Source organism: Schistocerca gregaria, chromosome 10 (genome assembly GCF_023897955.1).
Source record: "Schistocerca gregaria isolate iqSchGreg1 chromosome 10, iqSchGreg1.2, whole genome shotgun sequence".
NCBI classification, from domain to species: domain Eukaryota; kingdom Metazoa; phylum Arthropoda; class Insecta; order Orthoptera; family Acrididae; genus Schistocerca; species Schistocerca gregaria.
Window position 1 is genome coordinate 221,251,717 of NC_064929.1, and position 22,145 is coordinate 221,273,861.

The window sequence follows — 22,145 nt, forward strand, 5'->3', positions numbered from 1 at the left end:
TGGCATATTTACACTCACGAGGACAACACGGCAAGAGCCATAACCTGATTTCCCAGAAACTTCGCTCAGTGGAAGACGAGCCAAAATAAGCGAACTCGTGTCTCGCCTCATCCAGATATACTGAGAAGACGGCTGTCAAAGTTCATTTTCAACTGACGGATGCGTTTCGGCATTTTTATATCAGTTCTTAATTCTTGTATGTTATTCTTACGTACGTCGTTCAGGAAGCTTTGGTACATTCCCTTGCGCGATAGCGATCCTAGAGACATTCGAAACATAGGAACATAGAAATTCCGAACACTACCAGCATTGCGCGAAGTCAGTTTTACCGCAGTGACTTTTCTCCGTATGAAGCTCACTCGGAAAAGAAGCGACGTCAACATTGCCGAAGATATCGCCGGTTGGCAATAATTTGGCGGCAAACCACGCATTACGGATCATTTTTTCGAAATTTGGAGCTTGTAATGGATTATGAATCAAGATACACTACAGCAACTTCAAGGAAAACAATTTCATATGAGTTTCTTATTCCTTTATTGTCGTTTGTTTAATTCATCCACCAGATACACAACTAATAGACGAATAAGCACAAAATTATTTTAACATTAACTCGAGAACATTCGTGTCTTCACCTTCCGCGGACATGAGTAGATCAAGGAGAAACAGAATAAAACTAAGAACAGTAACTGGATCTGTGAACTCGCTGAAAACTTGGACCGACGTTCTCTCAGGAAAGGCGAATATCAGCGGACAAGCCGAGACACGTGTGCGCTTCTTTTGATCGCTCTTCCACTGAGCGATGTTCCTGGGAAAATCGATTGTGCTACTTGACGTGTTCTTATCGGCAGTTATATTTTATGGAACAATTTTCTGGTGCAACTCACCATGTACAAAGAAATAACTGATTCCACAGAAGCGAGCGGTAGACGTCATCTTCTGCCGCAGACGTCATGAAATTAGCTGTTCCAAGAGTTACGCTTTTCAACTGGACCGTCACAATACGTATGTTTCCTATAATGAAATGCGTCGTAATAATCCATCATAATTTGAAAAGAACAGAGATATACGTACGTGTAGCGCCACAGAAAAAAATGACCTTCATTTCTCATCGGTGTGACGTAGGTGCGAAACCCTGGTGCGACGTAACGGGTAGCCAGACGGTTAAATAAATTAACCGCCAGTGGCTCAGAAATGAGTTCAATTTGCAACAACAAACATATTTGATCCTTCGCCCAATCACATAAAATGTCTGGTAGGTAGCGGAGGAAATTTTAAATCTAAATTACAGTAATTTCTCCTGGATAGTTCTTTCTATACCAAGGACGAATTTCTACAAAAAAACTCATAGCCTGTAAAACAAACTTGTTATAGTTGCATGAGTGAGACTAAAAAACATGTTCATTTATGTCAACACAGATCATGTACACTTATCTTGCAGACTGACTCATTGCACATCTTGCCGATGACAGAATTGTTAATGCTCTATGGAACGTGTAACTTAGCCAGCTATGGTCTGATTGACTCCCTATTCAGGTTTCAGCGCTTCCCCGTCTCGTGGCGGAGCATCGCATAAAGAAAAAATGGTACGCTTCTCTCAGGGTAAGATCAGCTTGCAGAGAATGTGAATTACTATGTACTTGAGATATAACTTCATAATAACTTAAGCAATAGTCCTTTTGCAGTGTACAAGGCGGTTAAAAGTTAATATTGTGGATACAAACGGCTGTGACCTTTAATTGCATAGCGGTACAACGATGAATATCGCATAGAAAAAAATACTTGATCGTTGCGGCAGTGGAGCGAGTCGGAAGTACAAACATTGTACATTCGGTTTTTTCCTCGTTGAGCCAACTACTTCAAGGGATATGCTCGAGCAATGCCTGACGCCACCGCTGTGACACGCATTACGTCTCCCAACGAGAGGGAACCAAAATTCGTTGTGGGAACGTCCCCGGGGCTCTGGATGTCGGCGTCCCCGCAGTATCCTTTCTTCCAGGAGTGCTACAGGTTGCCCCGCGAGTTTCGTAGCAGAACTTGTGCGACGTTTGGGAGGCGGGAGACGAGGTACCGGATTCGTGTTCCACACCGCTGCTTCAACTCTTCGCCATCCCCGGCCGCAACGAACACAGATTCCTGATCCTGTGTGTGGGCGTTCTTGTCGAGATCGCATGTGTGGTATGAAATATGTTACCACTTGCAGTGTTGCCCGTGTGATCGAGGAGACTCATACAGAAATACTATAAAAAATCGTTACAAGTATTTTGTGTTATTTTGCAATCACTGAATTCTTATCATAGTATTGTCACGCATTAAATAGTCGTAGCTAGGGTCTGGGAAAAAATAGTTTTATTTTATGGTCAAATTCGGAGCCAATTTCTTTATTATTTTTGAAAATTTCGGAGTCACATTTTTTTCCACTCTCGGTGTCACATTTTTCTGCCATTCTAGACATTACTTCTTCTTCGTATTCGGCGTTATTTCTTTTCCGTATTCGACGTTACTTCTTTTTCGTATTCGGCGTTACTATCAACCAGATTCAGTGTAAGTTTTTCCCTAATTTTGGTGTTTTTTGCCAATTTTTGTGGTTTTTCGCCGACTTTGGTTGTTTTTTCTAATTTTGGTGTATTTTTTAAATTTTTGTATTTTTTTTGTCAAATTCTGTTTTTTTTGCCAATTTCGGTGTTATTTTTGACGTTACATCATAGTCTATTGCTCAGGAAATGAACTTTGATTTTAAGATTACACACGAAACTCAGTATAGTGGAAAAAATGAGTCAAATGCAATTTCAGTATTGAATAACTATCGGTTATCAATACATATAAAATGCCGACTTAAGATTTATAACATTTTGATATGGGAAAAATAATAAATATGCCGATATTTCGTGATAGTATTTCGTAAAAATTCAAAAAAATGTGTTAACACAGAGTCTCGTTAGCAAGGAAACACAGTGTCTAAACGACCACTATTGTAAACGGACCACAGCGGTGTAGGGGCAGTCGCGCTGCGGCCTGCTGACCGCGGAACAGCCAGCAAAAGGCGCCCAATCTACCGCGAGACTTCTTGCAATGTCCTCTCATTCTGGCTTTGTCGGCTATTTCGTGAACATGGTTACTTTAAAGTTTCCCTCGCGGTTAACGAAAGACAAGAGAATTTCGCAAACGTTATGCAGAAAATAATTACGGTTACAATTAGACCTAAAATGTTTCAAATGGCTCCGAGAACTATGCGACTTAACATCTGTTGTCATCAGTCCCTTAGAACTTGGAACTACTTAAACCTAACTAACCTAAGGACATCACACACATCCATGCCCGAGGCAGGATTCGAACCTGCGACCGTAGCAGTCGCTCGGTTCCGGACTCAGCGCCTAGAACCGCTCGGGCACCGCGGCTGGGAATTCGACATAAACGTAACACTTACGAACTCAGTAGTTTCGTAGTAAGAAGGCCAGACAAATAAAAATATGTAATTGTTAATTATATTGTTACAGAGCATTAAGTGGGAAGGAGGGGGATGAGGAGGTAGGCGTAATACACCACTGCGAAGCATAATTTTTCTGTAATGACCATCCAAAGTTTTAAAAAGAACACAAAATAATGGATTTGAAACAATATGTCAAAAAAAAACTTTACAATGAAGCTTTAATGCCTAAGCTTGACCAAGAAAAACTTTACAACCTTCATCCTGTCAAAATTACTGCAGTTCCTCATTCGTCTGTCCTTGCTCAATGCAAACTGTTAAAACAGAAAACAAGTACCAGTATTTGTCTGTGGACGGGACTCGAAAATAACAGTCTAAACACAGTACATATGAATAGCATGACGAGTTTCCGGAAAGTCCAACTCCCGCAGGGTTCTCTGAGCCACACGAAAGAAGCACGGTATTCAGACCGCTGAGCGTCGAGCGTTCCCTTCACCACAGCTGAGTGTAGCTCAGAAGGTTAACGCTGGCTACTATGCGAGCACGCGGCGTCGCAGCAGGTGGCGCAGTCTGGCGGCCGTCCTCACGGAGCGACGCCTGAGTGGCGCGGGAAGGTTGCGAGCGGCTTTCGACGGCGTCGGACGCGTGGCGATGATGCCGTCGGCACAATATGCTGATAAGATTCTCAATTTACTTTCATATTTTCTAAGTGCAAGAACAGAGGGTTGTTCCAGGACCACTTGGCCAAAATCTTCCCCGGTGCACGTGGGCTGCAGCTGAGGTGCCTTTTTCGGGTCAGTTTGTAGCTGTACCCGGTTCGATGGACCGCAAGTGCCCTGTATCAATATGTTCATCTCGACTTGCCCTACACCACTGGGGTAATTACCGCTTACAGCACGCACGTCGTTACGTCAGTAGCTTTGTCGACACGGCTGGGTCCTCAGCACGCCTTTCGCCTCGCCTTGTGCCTTGCTCCCTTTGCCTCGCCTTGCCCTGCCTTGTTGCGAGGCGCCTCGCAGCTGACGCTCCGTTATGTTGGCAGTCCTGGTACGACTACAAGCTGCAGTGGGACCCACGCGAGTACGGCGGCGTCGAGATGCTGCACGTGCCTTCCGACCACATCTGGCGGCCCGACATCGTCCTCTACAACAAGTGAGTATACCACCTGTATACTGTGAGCCTTGGGATGGCAGAGCCAGGTGCAACTTAACTGTACGTTTGTTGGTACTATTGACAATTGTGCTTGCGTGCGTCACACTTCGAATATTAATACCGAAGCTCAGTGTTCAGTACAAATAAATAATCTAGGAGGTAACTGAACGTACAGCACAATAAATTTGTTCCTCATAAACAATGTCATGTAGTGAATGCGAATACATATTCGAACAAAAGCCACAAGATAATACTGTCTGGCTACAGGGGTCCAAATTTACTCCACGATCCGTATATTTGTGAACACATAAGAAGTACCAACTGAAATATAACTACATGATCACCTGTATGATATGAGTTGCCTGTAGAGCATAACCACATGCAATCTTCTGAGGTGACATGACAGCTGATGCAGTGAAGTTTTGCTCAGCAGTCACTAATGTTACTGCATGACAACTGAATGTGCTTTGATACTGCTTCACGTGACTGCAGACTGATAACGCTGCACGAACATGTGTGTCGAACAGTAATGCTGTTGTACGCTTCCGCACACGAGAGACACGGCAGTTGGCGTGAGACAAGATGGCTGGCTACAGCTGGTTCAGCAGCTGCCCTTACCTGCATTCGGTCACCAGCAGTAAAAGGGTTAGCAAATGGACCGTTCCTCTCTGTGTGATTACACTTAACGCACTAGCATTTAACGCGCTTATTCTCTGCATATTATTACAAATGTGTCACCAATGAACTCAGATACCATAGCATCCCCTGTATGTGGCCACAATCTCGGAGGACTGTGACGGAATTCCGCGTTTGGAAGGATTGCTTGTAATGTTCACCGCATAAATAAAAAAGTTATTCGATAGAGGTTTCGAAGAGCATGCACGTGGTGAGAGCTTAGACACTGGAACATTGGCGAACTTTACCCTTAGCGAAAAGAAGGACTTTCAAAATTAGTACGGCCTCACACTTAATTGATAAGCTCTGTTTACGAAAGCTACCATTGCAAGCCGGGATGAACTCATCGCATGCAGTGCCGCACCCGCATAACTACTTAAATGAAACCACAAATGGAACACAACAATCACATGCAAAATCTCAGTAAACACAGAACACGTACCTGACTCGAACGAGGAGAAATACACCTTTCTTCATGCTGAGGCATGGATGTACCTCGCCAGACTCTTCGAGCTGTCTCGCCACGACCTGGTCTGCTGACCGGCCGGCAGCGTTACCCTGTACGGCGGTGGACTGACCTCTGACCTCTGGTGACGTCACAGCCGGTACTGCGGCAACTATCCCTCCCCCCACGCTGTACCACCCGACGATAGACTGAGATGGCTAAAACTATTAACTGATCATTGCTGTGGATTCCAGGCTTCCACAATCCTCTACACCAGCGACTGCCAAACATTTTCTCAGCCGAAACAGTCTCAGAATGCTGGTAGTCTGATGGTTACGTCCATGATTTTGGAGGTTAATAAAATTTTAGAAGGTGAGAACAACTCAGTGATTACTTCAACTAATTACATAGAAATCGTAATACAATTTTAAAAAATAATTAGTATCGTCAAAATGTCGGAAAAACGCCGCGTTATCAACAGCTCATCGCACCTCACTTATTCACTTGCTGTGCGACACCAGTGTCCCGCGGAACACAGCCTGGGAAACCCTGCTCCAGAGCTACTTTGCTCGGATGTGTGAAACCCTAGAACTCAACCATTCCTTACTCACTGCCACAACTATGTGCTTCTGCCTTCCCCTCAGTATCGCACCTGTCCCTCCTACGCATATCCTCTCAAATTTGAGAAAACTCCCCGCACTCCTTAAATTCCTCGAATGTCTTGACAAATCCTATACATCTACAGTAAATCTGGAGTGTCGTAAGAGTAATGTTTTAGCAGTGTTGGACTGCAACCACGCCTCCCTCCCTCCGCATCCCATCGCGAAGGCTGGCGCCCTCTTCGTGACGTCAGCAGCGGCGCCTCTGCCAGCCTCACTGCTTTTGGTTGCCACCTCCATTGAGAAGGCTCCTTCCCCTCCCACCCCCCCACCCCACCCCCACCCCCCCGGACTCCCAGGAATAATGATCGGTTTATCTGTTTTTTCCCCTGATCCCCCCAGCCTTCTTCCCCTGCCACCAAAGTTCTGAGAGTGACTGGCAGGTTGTATCGTCGCCACGGCCACCAGCCATTATTGTAATGTTTTAGCTGCAAAAAAAAACACAGTCTATATTCTAGTGCCAGCGGGCCGAAGACCGGCACCGAGGCTGCCGCCAGCCATTTTGTCCCGCGCAGCAAAGAAAAGGAAGCCGTGGCGAGTGCGACCGCCAGAAGGGGGCACGTGGATGAGGCGCAGAGCGCCGCCTGACCTGCTGTCACGTCGACTGTCGCGCCCTGGGCCTACGTCAGCCGTGTTTCGTCTCTAATGTACGTAGTGGAGGCGCAGCGCCTGCTTCTTCCCGCGCCGTTTCGCCTCTGATCGCCCTGTTTGCTCCCGTCGCCTGGCCCGCGTGGCCACTGAGCAGCTCGCCACGTCGCGCCCTGGCAAACCCCTCCTCCCGCAACGACACTCTTCGCTTTAACAGAGACGCACACGGTGTAAATGTTGGCCGACGGCCACGTCGATATGCCCCGTTCCCAGCAGGTCCTTCCCTGACGTCCAGGAATACGGTATAAACTCTCCGTTGCCACCTACCTGACTCCCCAGTCTTTACGACGCGTTTCTGTCTTGTTTATTCCACATTTTCGTAGTTGCCTTGTCACGCCCCCCCCCCCCCCCCCCATCTCGAACCAATCCGCTGTGGCCTGATACCTGACGGTAGAGTCCCACACGGCCAGTGCTGTTGCTTCAGACGTAGGCCTCCCAGGTCAGCAAAGCTACCCTCTGTAACCGCGAAGGGAGCCTTCAGATCTGGGAAGATGCGTGGCTGACAGTTAGGGCGAAGTGTGAGACAGCGAGACATCGACTGCACCGTGCTGGAGAACACCGACAGGGAATGCTGTTCGAGCAATGACCAAGTCTGAAAATCACTTAATGTAGGTCTAAGTAATCTACAGTGAATGAATGGGAAAGAAAATGGCAGAAATTAACGTGGGCTCCGAGAATTAATTTTTGTTTGCAGTTCATTTCACGACAGGTCTAAATTGGCAGCAAAAGAGATGAAAAACGGCTAAATAGTGTTTTACAAACAAAACTTCATTTGTGTTTTTAAAGGTAAGTTTGTTCAGTGTGTGTTGCCAGTTTTGACTTATAAAAGAGTAGCACAGACTTATTAATTGACCAAGTCGTCTACAAACAGAGGTCTGGCAATTTCTATGATACACAAACACAAAGAAACGGGCCAGGGAACAACCTGGAAAGGAAAGTTTAATTCCGGCAGTGGCCGAGATGGCGTCGAGGGTGTGCGAACCGTGGGCGCCCTGTGGGGCTGACGGGGAACCGACAGCAGCCAGGTGCATGAGAGAGAGGCAGTGACGATCGTTCTCATGAGGGTAAGGAGATGGTAATGACAATGAGAGTGTGTCCTGGTCCGCTGATTGACACTTCCTTTACTGACAGTGCTGTCCTACACTGCGTGGTCTTGTGAGGAGGACGGACGGGCAGTAAAGTGTGTGAGTCAGTGCCCTCAGGTACTGCCGAGTTGTAGCCGCGTTGACTTCTTGTACGTCCACGAGTTTTCAGCTGGGTGCTCCCCGACTATTCGTTTCTCTGTGTGCTTCCGATGTGGACTTGTAATCTGCAAACGTAGCCGAGCTCATCGAGAGCAGAACACCCAATGAAAGCCTGTACCGAGAGCGAGGGAGTCAAGGTACAGTCCTGGGTCGGAATAAGCAGAACAGGATTCTGAAAGCCTCAGAGGAAGAGGCGAAACTGACCCTAGCAGCAATACGGACGTTGACGATAAATTTCCTCACCGGATCAGCGAGTACACAAGCCGTGACAGGTTACTGTAGCTAGAGTCGGGTAAAACCTGGCAGACAGTGTAGAGACAACGAGAAACCCGAGTCGCAGCAGAGCTCAACCCCTTTTCGAGGTATCACTATGACCCTCCCCCGCTCGAACTTCGTGGTGGGAATATACAACGTATCTCCAGTCTTTCCTACCATCTTTCAACTTCCTTCAATTTCAAAAAAATGCTAACACTCTGATTTAATGTAACCCATTTTCGTTAATTTAATTTCCCTTTGTTACCCATTATTGTTACCTTGAATTTTGTGTGATTTACAACAGCATTTGCTTGGAGTAAGCTACCGCACCGAACGGCGTCATACGGTACAGGAAGACACGGCAATCGGCCGATACCTCTCGATCCGCTGGACCCCTGATGACGGAGTCAGGCTTTTATTCCTAAGGCCTCTCGTGACGTTACCCCGACTCTGCTTTCACCGTTCGGTTAAGCAGAATCGACGTGTGCCTCCACAGCCACTCAGCTTCCGTCCACCCGACACAGATTCGGGAGTGCTCTGCAGACTTTGATCCTCGCAGTAGCAGAGTTTTCTCTCCGGCTGCTCTTAGCCGGAACGAAAGGGGGACGCGGGACAAACAGCAGTTGACGCGGCAGTGAGCCGAGCAGGAAAACTGGTGAGTCCAGCGTGCAGTCGCTAGGGGTGGAGGGTGGCTGTGGGGCTGGGGGTGGCTGTGGGGGTGGGGGTGGCTGCCGTCGCGGAACTTACGAGGCGGCTGCTGTCGCTGTCTCAGTTCATCCTCTCCCCCCTTTTCTTCTTAGCGCAGTGGCGTAAACAGAGCTGCGTCACAGCCACGAGAAGCAGTGACACGAACGTTTGGGTGGAATCGATTTCCCGCGGCGCGTACGATACGAACAGTGGGCGCCTTTTTAACAAAATATTACCTTTACTTTGTGCTGCAGGTGCTCTTCTTCGCCGTCGTATGAAGCCGAGAAGAAACGACGAGGCGCTGCGGACGTGAGTGTACGCAGTGGCGGCCAAACGTCAGGCGCTCGCTTACCTACGAGCACAACCAGCGAAACGACTACAGTTCTGTTTACAAAGCACACGTCTATCCGACAACGCACACGTATTCAGCTCGGAGAGAGCACTGCACAGTATCCCGAGCGTGTGGCGGTGCCTCAGGCGCCTTAGGGCGGGAGTTAGTGGGCGGCACGGCCACTGCCTGGGAGCAGCCCGTTCTCTTCAGCCGTGTTCCAACGCAATCTGCATGTAATGGACTGCTCCAAAAACTGTAGTAATTGTTGCATTATCATCATTTCAATAGACTTAATGAGGCTATGGTTCCAGTTGTCTAACCACAACTTTATTCCTAAATAACCACTCGTGGATTCTCATAACATATTCTCCAAAGATTAAGCAGAATTCATAATCATTTAATGTGAGAGATTTATTCACTTCAATCATTTTACGAACACATTCATTACTCTGTTTCCATAACAATACTTCCACACCTTGTAAGACCCTCTCTGTAACGACAGACACTCTTGAGGAACTTACCGACAATGCAGGTTAAGAAAATTGGCTATCGGATACTGTGGGAAACAAACCTAAATCGTAAACACGTCGTGTTTCACACGTAAGCATCCACAAGTTGACAGTACTGTGGTGAAATAAAAAACCAATAAATATGTTAGTTAATCTGAGTGTGTGCAGGTTGTAGGAGCAGTGGAGCAACACAGAAGCCGGTCCAGCGGCGGTCCGGTCAGCGGCGAGAGCGCCGGCCCTCTGCCGTCGCTCTCCCTGACGTCTGCTCGCTGGAGGTGGCGACCGGAGAGACAAATCGCTGGCCTCAGGTCACCCAGAAGAGGGGGGGGGGGGGGGGGGGGTGACTATATCGTCGTGCCAAACATCGTGGTCTGACGTGTATAATTATGATACGAGGGATCAAGTGTCAACTAATTCCAGTAAAACACGATGAGACGTCCCCTACGGACGTGTCTCGAGACGAACTGTGGCGACAGCAGCTGCAGCCACTACTGGAACTGGTGCTGGAACTGTCGCAGCCAGTAAAGCCACAGAGTGCTGTTTATATCCTGCTGCACAGCGGTACTAACGTCCGCGGCGTTTGTCGCACGTGTTCCGCGATCTTTGCAGCGGGCCGCTGGAATCTGCAGGCGCGGTCGCCCGTTCTCCGTTGCTGCAGGGATGCCTAAGCGCCGGGAGTCGCGACTGAGGGTGATGACTGTCTGCATTTCGTACATCCACATAGAGCCGATCAGAGGCCGCGACTAACAAGCAGTGGGGCTTCCCCAGCTTCGTCCAGTACGGCGTTAGGCGCAAGCGACCAGCGTCAACCCGGCCGCAGCTGGAGGATTGCTGGGGAATGGAGCGCTCAGCTGTCAGCGAAATCGCTCCGGTCAGCAGTGGCTCGGACTCCAGTAGCCGGGCAGCAGGCTCGCACGGGGCAGACCGCTGCGGAAGCCGCACTGAACCTGCTGGGGACCGCGGCAACGTCTACACCACCACTATCTGGACACGTTTTAGGGGATACTAATGTGGGCTGTGTGTGTGGTCAGCCTTACGCTTCGTGACACCTCGAACTATGTTGGCAACAACTGCAATGACCTGTACGAACGTCTTTAAAGGAGTCGCAGTGCATTCCTCCTCGTGAACTGAAACCAAAGTATATAGTGATGTTGGGCTCCAGGACATGGAACAAAATTGACGTTCTGATGCGTTCCATTGGGTTGAGGTTGCGACTCAGGGCGTGCCAGACCATTTTGTCGACCGACTATTCCGTCACAGATGTTGCCTTACCGTCACATCGACACAAATGACCACTCTGTCGAAGCTGTCGCTGTACTGCACGTGGTACACAATGCCGCACAAAGTCCTTCTACATTTAGCGTTTTCCTAAGCACAATAAGGTGATCACACCCTAAACACGAAAGACGCCTGCGTACTGCAGTACCAGCCTCTCTGCACGTCAATGGTGGCACTACAGGTGATGGCAGGCAGCGTTCTTCAGCCGTTCGCTGGACCCAAACTCTTTAATCAGATTGCCATGGGGTTTGGAGTGATTCATCACTTGGAATCACTGGCTTCGAGTCATGCACTGTAGTGTAGCATCGTACAGCACTCCCTACAGAAATGTGTGGCTGCTCGTCTGTTGCACCCCACTGTTTAGCACAGTCACTGTGTTAGCTGGGCTGCTGCTAGCACCTTGGAACTCACGAGTGAGTCCTTCTACCGATTTCTTCCGATTTTGTTCGTAGCCACCTTTCACAATGCTCGACGGTCCCTGTCAGTCGTTGCATGGGGTTTGCCTGGTCTCGATTTAGTCGGTTTTGTTCTTAGCATTTTCAGTTTCCAGTCGTGACTGCGATAGTCGAATCGGGCAAATGAACAAGTGTTTTAATGACCCTTTTGGATCTGCTACTCGAGTGACATCCAGTGACGAATCCGCGTTGGAAGCGACTGAGCTCTCCCGACGGACGCGTTCTGGTGTTATAAATTGCTTCTCTGCTCACATCGCGACACTCCGCTCCTCCCCTGGTGCGCCTCTCGCAACTCCTGCCGCTCAGTACCGAATTACACAGGAGTGTCCACAACTTCCGATCGTACAATGTATGAAGCTACCGCAAAACACTTACTTCTCGAGTGGAAGTGACCAAATGTTGACGCCTGCTTGCGGAAAAAATTCTCATACTGGAAGGAGAACGAAGCTGTCGAAGACAGTGACGAAAAGTTGTCTCCTGATCAAAGCGCAGCGCGGCCGCCAGTGACGTGGAATGATCTCCACTTGGCGCGACCAGCACTAAGCGCTGCCTGGGACTGCTCGGCAGCTCGCTAAACACTTGCCAGTACTGATGCACTCTGTGTACTTTCACAGTCGTGCTTCCGGAGACAGAATTCGCTGTGTTTTCGTAAAATACTGGCGCATTCGCCACCGAAGTACAGAAGAGGGTAGTCAGTGATACAACAGAATGGTACAGCTTGTGGCACAAGTCCGGTCGAAGTAATCGCCTATATGGCCGCTCCAGCGCGTACGAAGAGGAAGCAGTGGGGAATGTCGCCTCACGGCGCTCGGCACACATGTCTGAACAGTGTTGCCCTCAGCTGGGCCTCAGTAACTGTATTCACACTTCACATTTCACTTCTGTGGCGGGTGGGGGAGGAATGTACAACTTTGTGCAAATGCTACATGCACCAACGTTAAAAGTTTAAAGCAGATCTCCATCGCAACGTCCGCCGCTCATCCCGGTGCGCTGTTACGTCGCTCGCTCAGCTGCTGTTGTCCCGAGCGTCTGTCCGCAGCGGTGTGTCGGGCAGCGCCAGTGGCGGCGTGCGGAGCGCGAAGCCGACAAAGTGCAGATTCAGTCCGAGGCTTTCATTGGCCAACCCAGATTAATTCGTCGGAATAACACCAGCACGCAATATGTCTGAATAAGTAATGGTCGCCACTCTCACTTTGACCCAAGAGACGGGATTAAAACTCTCACAACTCCAAAAGCAATACAAAAAGCCAATAAAAAGCCCTTTAGCTCTCTATCTACCATCGGGAACATTCCGAGATCCTCTGGCCCCTACCAACTTCTGCCTCAAATCTGTCTAAATGGCAGCAAAAGAAAAGAAGATACACGGAAAAAGTAAGTAGACTTTATTGTTTCAAAGTAGTTGGCTCAGTTACTGATGCGTAGGTGGTCAGTGCTTTCGTGTGGCTGCGATTGTTCTCAGGCTTGTACCTCTCCGTCCGAACCAAATGGACGGCCGAAAAGATCTTTCTTTGGGGGCTCCAAAAATGTGGCAGAGATCGAGGCTTTACAGAGGATGTGTGAGCGGGCCGACATGTTGCAGCGGTTGTTTGGAAAACGCTACAGAACGTTCGCTGGAAAGCTCTCACACATTTTGTACGTAGTTCTGTTCTATCCCCACGCGATTTCCATAATTTTGGAGTCCCAAGGTAAGAAATTCGTAGCCGTCGATGTGCGTCGGACGAAGACGAGCGAGTGTAGGTAAAGTCGTGGCTTCGTAGGCAGCCGCAGTCACTTTCCCGTGGAGACCCTGACTGTCTTGCCCCACAGTGGGACAAATGTGATTACTTTCCAAATAACAGTCTATTTACTTTTTAAGGTTCCGTGCCTCAGTCTGTAAAAACATGAATCTTGTAGAATCAGTTTGCTGTCCACCTGTCCGTCTGTCTGCCTCTCTCTGTCTGTGGAACGGTTTGGGGTATCAGATTCAGATTCATGTCGCGTACTTAAGTCTATCGTCCCTTGGCGGTGTAAAACATTTCAACTTCTAAGTCTATGCGGTACAAAAGATCTGGTCGTTTGTGTTACTTTTTTTGATACTGGCAGACTCATTCGTCAACATAGAGAGTACTCCCCCTTAACCTCGAATGACGAAATTCCTCAAGGAGCGAGGCCTGACAGTATAAGTAAAGCAAAAAATGTGATACGTGTTAAATTATATCAGACAATATCTTTTCCCATCTGACCTTACGTTGAATTCGTGAGCCGTCAGATGCAAGACAGACGAACATTAGTACATGCAGACTTAAAATGTAAGTTGTAGTCATGTTTTATTAACTAAATATTTTTTTTTTTAAATCGTCTCTCTCTACATGCTTCAACTAAAGTCCCCTGCTCGCTTGTTTTCCTATGTCCGCGCTAGTCCGAGGAACTGCTGTGGAGATTTTAATATGGTGCTAGAATTATCCGGACCTATATTTTGCCAGTATAGATATCGATAACAGGTAAAAATGGTCCAGAATCTTGAGTCCTAGCACGGACGAACTATATATTCATACATAATCCAGTTTGTACGGAATGCTGAGTGCGTGACTCAAACTCGCACTTGGGCAACTTTTCACCACGTGTCTCCTTTTATTTGACACGCTTCTTGTACCGACCAAGCACGCGCTCTCTAATCCGCAATCCTCACCTAGGAAAGCATCGGAATGTCTACAGAAAGTTCCAGGCACACACGAATGCACTGAACAATGCTTCGAACGATTTGTACTGGAAAAGTCAGGTCGTTGATTGCGCGGCGTCAGCAATTCTAGACTTCCAATCCGATGACCATTTTGAAACACAAACTCCGCTCTAGAGCGCCCGCGAGTTGCTTTCTCAGCCCCCCTCAGCTCCAAGCTGATTCCCATTTCACGAACTTGTCGAATTTTCAGGCGTTCCCACGAGTCAGAATCAACATCTACACGCAGGTAGTTCCACTGGCCATTTCCCAGTCGCCTTACTGACACCCCACTACTGACCCTGCCAGGGTTTTCAGAAGTGTGTTTACTAACAGCAGGCGCTGGCGACATCCTCCCTGCTGCCATCCTGGGGAGGGAAATCACTCGCTGCTGAGCTGACCTCTGACCTCTTCCACAACCGATTTAGGATTAGGGAAAGACAGGCCTCTGACCCACAAGATCGAAGAGGCTACCTCCCAAGGAAGCCAGTCCACGTGTGGACAGTAACTACAGGAGCAGCACATACACTACGTGATCAAATTATCCGGACACCCCCAAAAACATACGTTTTTCGTATTAAGTGCATTGTGCTGCCACCTACTGCCAAGCACTCAATATCAGCGATCTCCGTAGTCATTAGACATCACGAGAGAGCAGAATGGGGCACTGAGCATAGCTCACAGACTTCGAACGTGGTTAGGTAATCATACGGCTGTACGCGAGATTTCCACACTCCTAAACGTCCCTAGTTCCACTATTTCCGATGTGATAGTGACGTAGAAACGTGAAAGGACACGTACAGAGCAAAAGGGTATAGGTCGACCTCGTCTGTTGACTGAAAGAGACCGCCGCCGACAGCTGAAGAGGGTCGTAATGTGTAATAGGCAGACATCTATCCAGACTATCACACAGGAATTCCAAATTGCATGAGGATCCACTGCATGTTCTATGACAGTTAGGCGGAAGGAGAGAGCACTTGGATTTTATCGCCGTGCGGCTGCTCATAAGTCACACATCACGCCAGTAAATGCCAAACGACGCCTCGCTTGGTGCAAGGAGCGTAAACATTGGACCACTGAACAGTGGAAAAACGTTGTGTGGAGTGAAGAATCATGGTACACAATGTGGCGATCCGATGGCAAGGTGTGGGTATGGCGAATGGCCTGTGAACGTCATCTGCGACCAACGGTGTCACTGATCGGATGTTGCCGCTCGTAATTCTAACTTTTATGGCGCTGTGACATCACCTAAAGTTTAGGATTCATACACGCATGTGCAGGAAATGGGCAAAGACGCAACACGCTCCCTTCCACCCGGCAGGTCTTGACTGAGTGGGGGAAAGGGACAGAGAGCGTCCCCTGTTCACCTGAGAGCCACGGCTTCTGGTCGTATTTGTTGGAAGATGCCCCGTCCCAAGTGCTCCTCTCCATGGACCTTCGCCTCTGTTACTCCACCCCCGAATTTCTACGGCTTCTGTTGTTGTTGAATCCCGGTAGGCGAGTGCGTGGCATTTCCTCATCGTCGGTCGACCTCGTGCCCGCGCTGCAGGAGGCGGGTCCTCGCAAGTCCGGGCTGCCGTTCACTGTGCAGGTCGGAACACCGGTCTAACGCCACATTTACGTAATACGGGACAAGTCTTTTATTGAGGTCGATCTCCACAATGTAAGGAATGCCGTGGGGCTTTCTTCTGACGTTGGACCTGCGCCTACGCTTATCAGCGAATAGCGCTCTAATTTGGCGCAGTTTGAATCCGGGTTACCTGAACGAGTTCTTCAGCTGTTTCAAATCGAAAGAAGATTGCAGTCTAACATCCCATCGGCAGCAAGGCCGTCAGAGACTGCTGAGGTACTTCACTTCAGATGGCACGTGGTCGTGATCTGAAACTGCCTGCACCCCGTTTAACGGAGAGAATGCTCTCGAGGTGGATGGCGGTAACCACTGCTGTGCTGGCGCCGCGAGACCACTCGTTCCACCCAGACCAAACATCTGAGGAAGTTCCTGCCACGATCACATTCCGAACTCTGAATCTTCGGTTGACGTATAGAAACGAGAACTGACAGAGGTCTTTATTTAAGTGAGCACAGTTTCCAGCATTCAGCTGAGCAGCACACGAATACTTTAATAAACAGAGTGCAGACAATTTCAGGCTATTTTCGCCTGGCATCTGCATTAAAACCCCTTAAAAATTTGGTGGGCAAAAATAAATGCAGAACACGTCGTATTAGTCGTGCATTCGCTGGTAAACGTAGGCGCAAACCCACCGAGCGAACGCAAGAAGAAGGAAAGCCGCAGGATTCCTGCGGAGAGACCTCGAGCACAACCGTGGCAAGAATTACGTAGGGCAGAAGATCCCCACCGTAGCCGAGCAGTCACCCAAAGTACGGAAATATGCGATAGCGGAACACGGCCTTACGGAAGGAGACGAGGTCGACTGAGGAAACGGAGATCCTCTCCCACAATTCGACCTACTGGGATTCCGTAAGAGAAGAAGCCGCAGGAATTCGCATGTACAATAACGCTTTTAACAGAGACTGAGTTTGTAATCTGTGTAGCGCCTGGAGACGATCCCTCGTGGCATAACTCACGAGGGGACAGACGATGCTCGTGGAGGGGTCCTTTCCTCTTTCGTCGCTCAGTCGTTGGCCGGTGGGGGAACGGGAGGGAGGGGGGGGGGTTGACACGACGCCTCTGCATTGCTTGTTTCCTCAATTTGCCTCTGTGAATCCCACCCTGCAGGTAACGTCACACCGCCATTATATAATTCCAAGTGACGTCCCCCTACCAATGCCGAGCTCGAACGCCGCTGTAAAGGAAGTCAGACTTGGCTTCCGGCACACAGTCACCCCCTGATGAAGAACGCAGTGATAACCTTGGAAAGCTCGTGTTTTGCCTCGGACCTCTCGCGGTCTGAACACTGACGGGATTTGATGTGTGAGTGTGTGTGTGACGGCTGCCCGCCTGCCCGCAGCGCCGACGGCAACTTCGAGGTGACGCTGGCCACCAAGGCGACGCTGAACTACACGGGCCGCGTCGAGTGGAAGCCGCCCGCCATCTACAAGTCGTCGTGCGAGATCGACGTCGAGTACTTCCCGTTCGACGAGCAGACGTGCGTCATGAAGTTCGGCTCCTGGACTTACGACGGCTTCCAGGTCAGTGCGCATGCAGTGCTTCTCCAATTGCAAACAGCATTTCACTGAGCACCACACTAAAGTACGATGCTGTACGGGTGTATAGGCAGGCCTGGCTGCCAGAAGACATCCTGAGGCACGGAGGATCAGTCAGTGGAGTAGTCGAGGGAAGTGTGATGGTGGGATAAAAATGGTGCAGGCAGGTGGAGGGCTCAGTGCAGGATGTGCGTGTGGGGTGTAGAGACGAAGAGGGACGCTCGGGGTAGATCAGCGTGCAGAGCGGGACAGACGACCACAAGGGAACTACAGACGGAGGCCTACATCCAGTGGTATCGCCACTGCTGCCAAGTGACGGAACTCGATTGTAGGCAGCACGTACAGCGGATGGGTAAAAGTATGGAAACACCGCGAGGAACGTAAGCCGAAATACCAGCCAAGCCGGCAGGCTGCGTCGTTGTGTTCGGCGACGAACGGCACCTCTGTTGTACGTGACAGTCGTGCTCCGAACTGTATTCTGCGTAGTTGTGGCTGCACTCAGTCGGAGCTCAGTTCATTCTAATGTGGGCAAATGGTTGCTGCATGTGTAGTGGATGCTCCCTAACCGAGGCAGCAGAAGCGCCTGTTCGTTCAACAGGCACCATACCATTAATTCATATCGCATATGGGGAAAGTGGAAAAACGTCATCCACACAGGCGCAACTCGGACAAATGTGATCGTGGCGTACGCTCATTGAAGACGGTTGTGCGGAAAAGTAAGAGCACGACAGATGCAACGCGACCTGTCCCACCACGGGCAGCGTTCAGACTAACCTAAAAAAAATTCTATGCTCATGTCAAAAGTGTCATCTGCCTCAAACGTACTTTAAAAATCATGATCTCATATCAAATACATCATCCAAAGCTCTCATAGTATCACAACGGTTCCGAAAAAATATGAACATTTCACAAAGTACAGGCAAAATACAATTTCACAAGTGTGAAGTTATCCAGCCGTGTAATTACGTAAACATCTGTCAGTGATGTAGTAAAATAAATATTTGTCTCTCTCAGTTAAATGATCAGATAGCTGTGTAATTCTGTGTTACAGAAATATGGTACCGATGTGTAAAGTTGTATAAGCAAATACCATATTATCTAAGGCTCCTTGTGCATGCCATACACATGATAAACAAAGTAAGCGTGTACCCCCCTGAGGATTAATGTAATTATACCCTCAGGTGTTACAGATTACAGCAATGGAATGAAATGTATCACAGAAAACCTTTGTATCATTGTACTTCAAATATCTTTAAAAATAAATGTTTTAAGTACAAAATTAATCACTCAAATACGTGTACTGTAGTGCTAAACTGTGCGTCTTGTTGTAAGATAATCTCTGTGGAAGTGTCGTAGTTATCGTCCTCCGAAAGTTAAGTTCTGCAGAAGTCAATGTACTTACCTCATGATAAATAAAAGTGAAATGCTTTCCGTATAGATATCGTAGTTATTACGTACCTTACCGTGATCAAGAAAGTACTATAATGTAACGTATCGTTGTGCTACGGAAAAGGCTGTCTCATTGTAGCTATATCACAAAAGTTACTACTAAAACATGTTTTACTTTCCAGAATAATACAGAAAAACTGTGCAGATATAAAACAGATACACAGCAAAAGCACAATGTAAATTGTGTCACACATTAGTAGCGTCGTGATATAATCGTGTAGCTATCAAACAAACCAAATGCTAAGTCATCTTTAATCTCACAGAAAGTATTTCAAATAAAGAATGTCTTTTCAACTAAACCAAAATGTTGCATTAAAATCTCATTAACAGTATATGTTCTAAGTATGTAAGCCTTATGGTCGTTACGTAATCGTGCAACTAACAAGCAAGAATGTACAAATAACAACACTGTGTCGTCTGTTCACTATAACAATGCACTCGTAATTTCTGTTTAAAAATGTTCCCTAGGTTCTAGACTGGATAGTTAACTTCAAAACATTGTTGCATGTTAACAGTTTCTCAGTGTGACAAAGCATACCAGAAATGTGAAGTGAAATGTTTTATGGCAAAGACAAAGTTAAAAAGCAGATTATCTTTCAATAAACGGCTTTACATGTGAAATGTGGTGTAAACCTTTACTCTTCCTAGTACGCAGAGTTTCAACTTCAACGCAATTATCATGCGGTATACGTCGGTAAAGAATACTGGAATTTTTCTCAAGGTTAGCGTCAGTGTTAATTTTCTCTGAGCCAGCCGGCGCAGGCGGCTGCCTGCGGTGCGAGTCATTGTATGTCTCTTTGTTGGCGCGTCGTTAATGGGGTTAGGAGACCTAACTTCTACAAATTCACCTTAACGAGAAGGCCCTGCCCTGTTTGAAGCTCGCCAGTTCTGATGGAATTCAGGTCTGTCGTTTTGTCGGTAGTTTACATAGTTTCTTGTTTGTCGGTCATGTGGTGGAGAATTTCTCCCTGAATTGTAACTGCGTGCTGGACCGTTACGTCTGAAGTTATTCTGTCTCCCTTGATAATAATTATTTTTGTTCCCACATTGTCTGTTTCTATAGTAATCTCTGTCATATTCATTACTACGGAAATGCGATCTTTCTCTGTAACTATTACTCTGCCAGTGGTTGTCATATGTGTGGTGTCTGTTTTGGTCACGATTTGTGTTGTGAGAATAGCCTTGTCGTGTCCAGTTATTATTTCTTTCATCGCAGAATTGTGACGGATGTAACCTGTAATTGTTGTGCTCCTGTTTTCGCGTTCCGCTATTGTCAGTGTCAATTTCCAGTTCTTGTAACAGTCCCTGAAAAGCTTCAATGTCCTCTTTGCAATGTCCTGCCAAAATAATATGTCGTAAATGTTCAGGCAATTTAGTTAAGCAAATGCGGATGAGTTCTGAGGGAGTGTACGGGTTTGACAGGTACTGATTCTTGTGCAACATGTCTTCAAAATATTTCACAAGACTGGAAAATTCAGATTGTTCGAAATGTTTCATCATTATGATGCTATGTTTTATTCGGTCTTGTGTAGCTTGAAACCAATATGCTGAGAGGAAGGCATAATAAAATTCTCCTTCATTGTGACAATCGTGAATGACCGATCGCATTCTTACAGCTGGTTCATTCTCTAAGTAGCCACACATAAATTCTAACCTGTGCTCCAATGACCAGTTGGCAGGAAAACAATGAGAGAATTGATGGAGCCACGCTTGTGGATGAATGTCGTTGCCAGAATTCTTAAATGTTTTGAATTTACGTGTAGTAATGAACAGCTTATAGTCAAAATCATCATGTCAGCCAGTCGCATGTCGGTCATTGTTACATCATTTCGGCGGTTCCATCTCAAAATTCAATGCGCCTTGCCAATTTCTTTCATAATTTCCGAAGTGTCCTGTGTTATTATTTTGTGGTTGTTCTGTATTTCTGTGTCCCTCTTCCCGTATTGGAGCGCGAGTGTCCTCTGAAATATGTAATTCTTGTATTACTTGAGCCAACTGATCTTGTACTTCCCGCATTTCTCTTTTGTACTCTGTGTTGATTTGATTTTGATTCTGTTTGAATTTTCTAATTTGTTCATACTCTTCAGTGTCAGTGAAGGCTACAGGTTTTGTGTCATTTAGATCATCATCTACCTTTGTAGATAAGTTAGTGAACTGATCTGAAAGTTCGGCTACTTTATCCAATAGTGAAATTATTTCCTCTGTGTGTTTTTCTGAACCAAGTTTCAGAGTGTCCATTTGTGTTGAAATCGTATCTACTGTGTCCTTTAAGTTTTCCTGAGTTTTTGCAAGTTGCATAACCGAATCGGTAGATGCAACTGAGTCAATTTTAGCTTGAAAGGTCTCATGATTTTCATGAACAATAGTTTGCAGTTCTTTTATGGCTGATTCGTGATTCTGTAATGCATTTTCATGCCGCGAAAAAATAGGTTGAAAATGCTCACAAATTTGTGTTTTTACGTCATTACAGACTTTTTGACATTTCGATTCAATGTTATGTAACTCAGTAGTTAAATCTTCACGTGGTCCTCGCCGATACCCCAGGAGCAACAGTGTCCCTAATTTGCTGGGAAGTGGCGGTGCGGTCCCCTACGGCACTGCGTAGGATCCTACGGTCTTGGCGTGCATCCGTGCGTCGCTGCGGTCCGGTCCCAGGTCGACGGGCACGTGCACCTTCCTCCGACCACTGGCCACAACATCGATGTACTGTAGAGACCTCACGCCCCACGTGTTGAGCAATTCGGCGGTACGTCCACCCGGCCTCCCGCATGCCCACTATACGCCCTCGCTCAAAGTCCGTCAACTGTACATACGGTTCACGTCCACGCTGTCGCGGCATGCTACCAGTGTTAAAGACTGCGATGGAGCTCCGTATGCCACGGCAAACTGGCTGACACTGACGGCGGCGGTGCACAAATGCTGCGCAGCTAGCGCCATTCGACGGCCAACACCGCTGTTCCTGGTGTGTCCGCTGTGCCGTGCGTGTGATCATTGCTTGTACAGCCCTCTCGCAGTGTCCGGAGCAAGTATGGTGGGTCTGACACACCGGTGTCAATGTGTTCTTTTTTCCATTT

General features: G+C 47.7%; 1 protein-coding gene across 1 annotated transcript in view; it reads left to right on the forward strand.

The window, feature by feature from the left end:
• LOC126293545 (acetylcholine receptor subunit alpha-like) overlaps positions 1-22,145 on the forward strand; it is a 486,710-nt gene that overhangs the window by 319,391 nt on the left and 145,174 nt on the right. The window contains exons 4-5 of the mRNA XM_049986811.1: positions 4,467-4,576; positions 17,427-17,607. Coding sequence (XP_049842768.1) covers positions 4,467-4,576; positions 17,427-17,607 — 291 coding nt within the window. The remainder of the gene's footprint in view (positions 1-4,466; positions 4,577-17,426; positions 17,608-22,145) is intronic.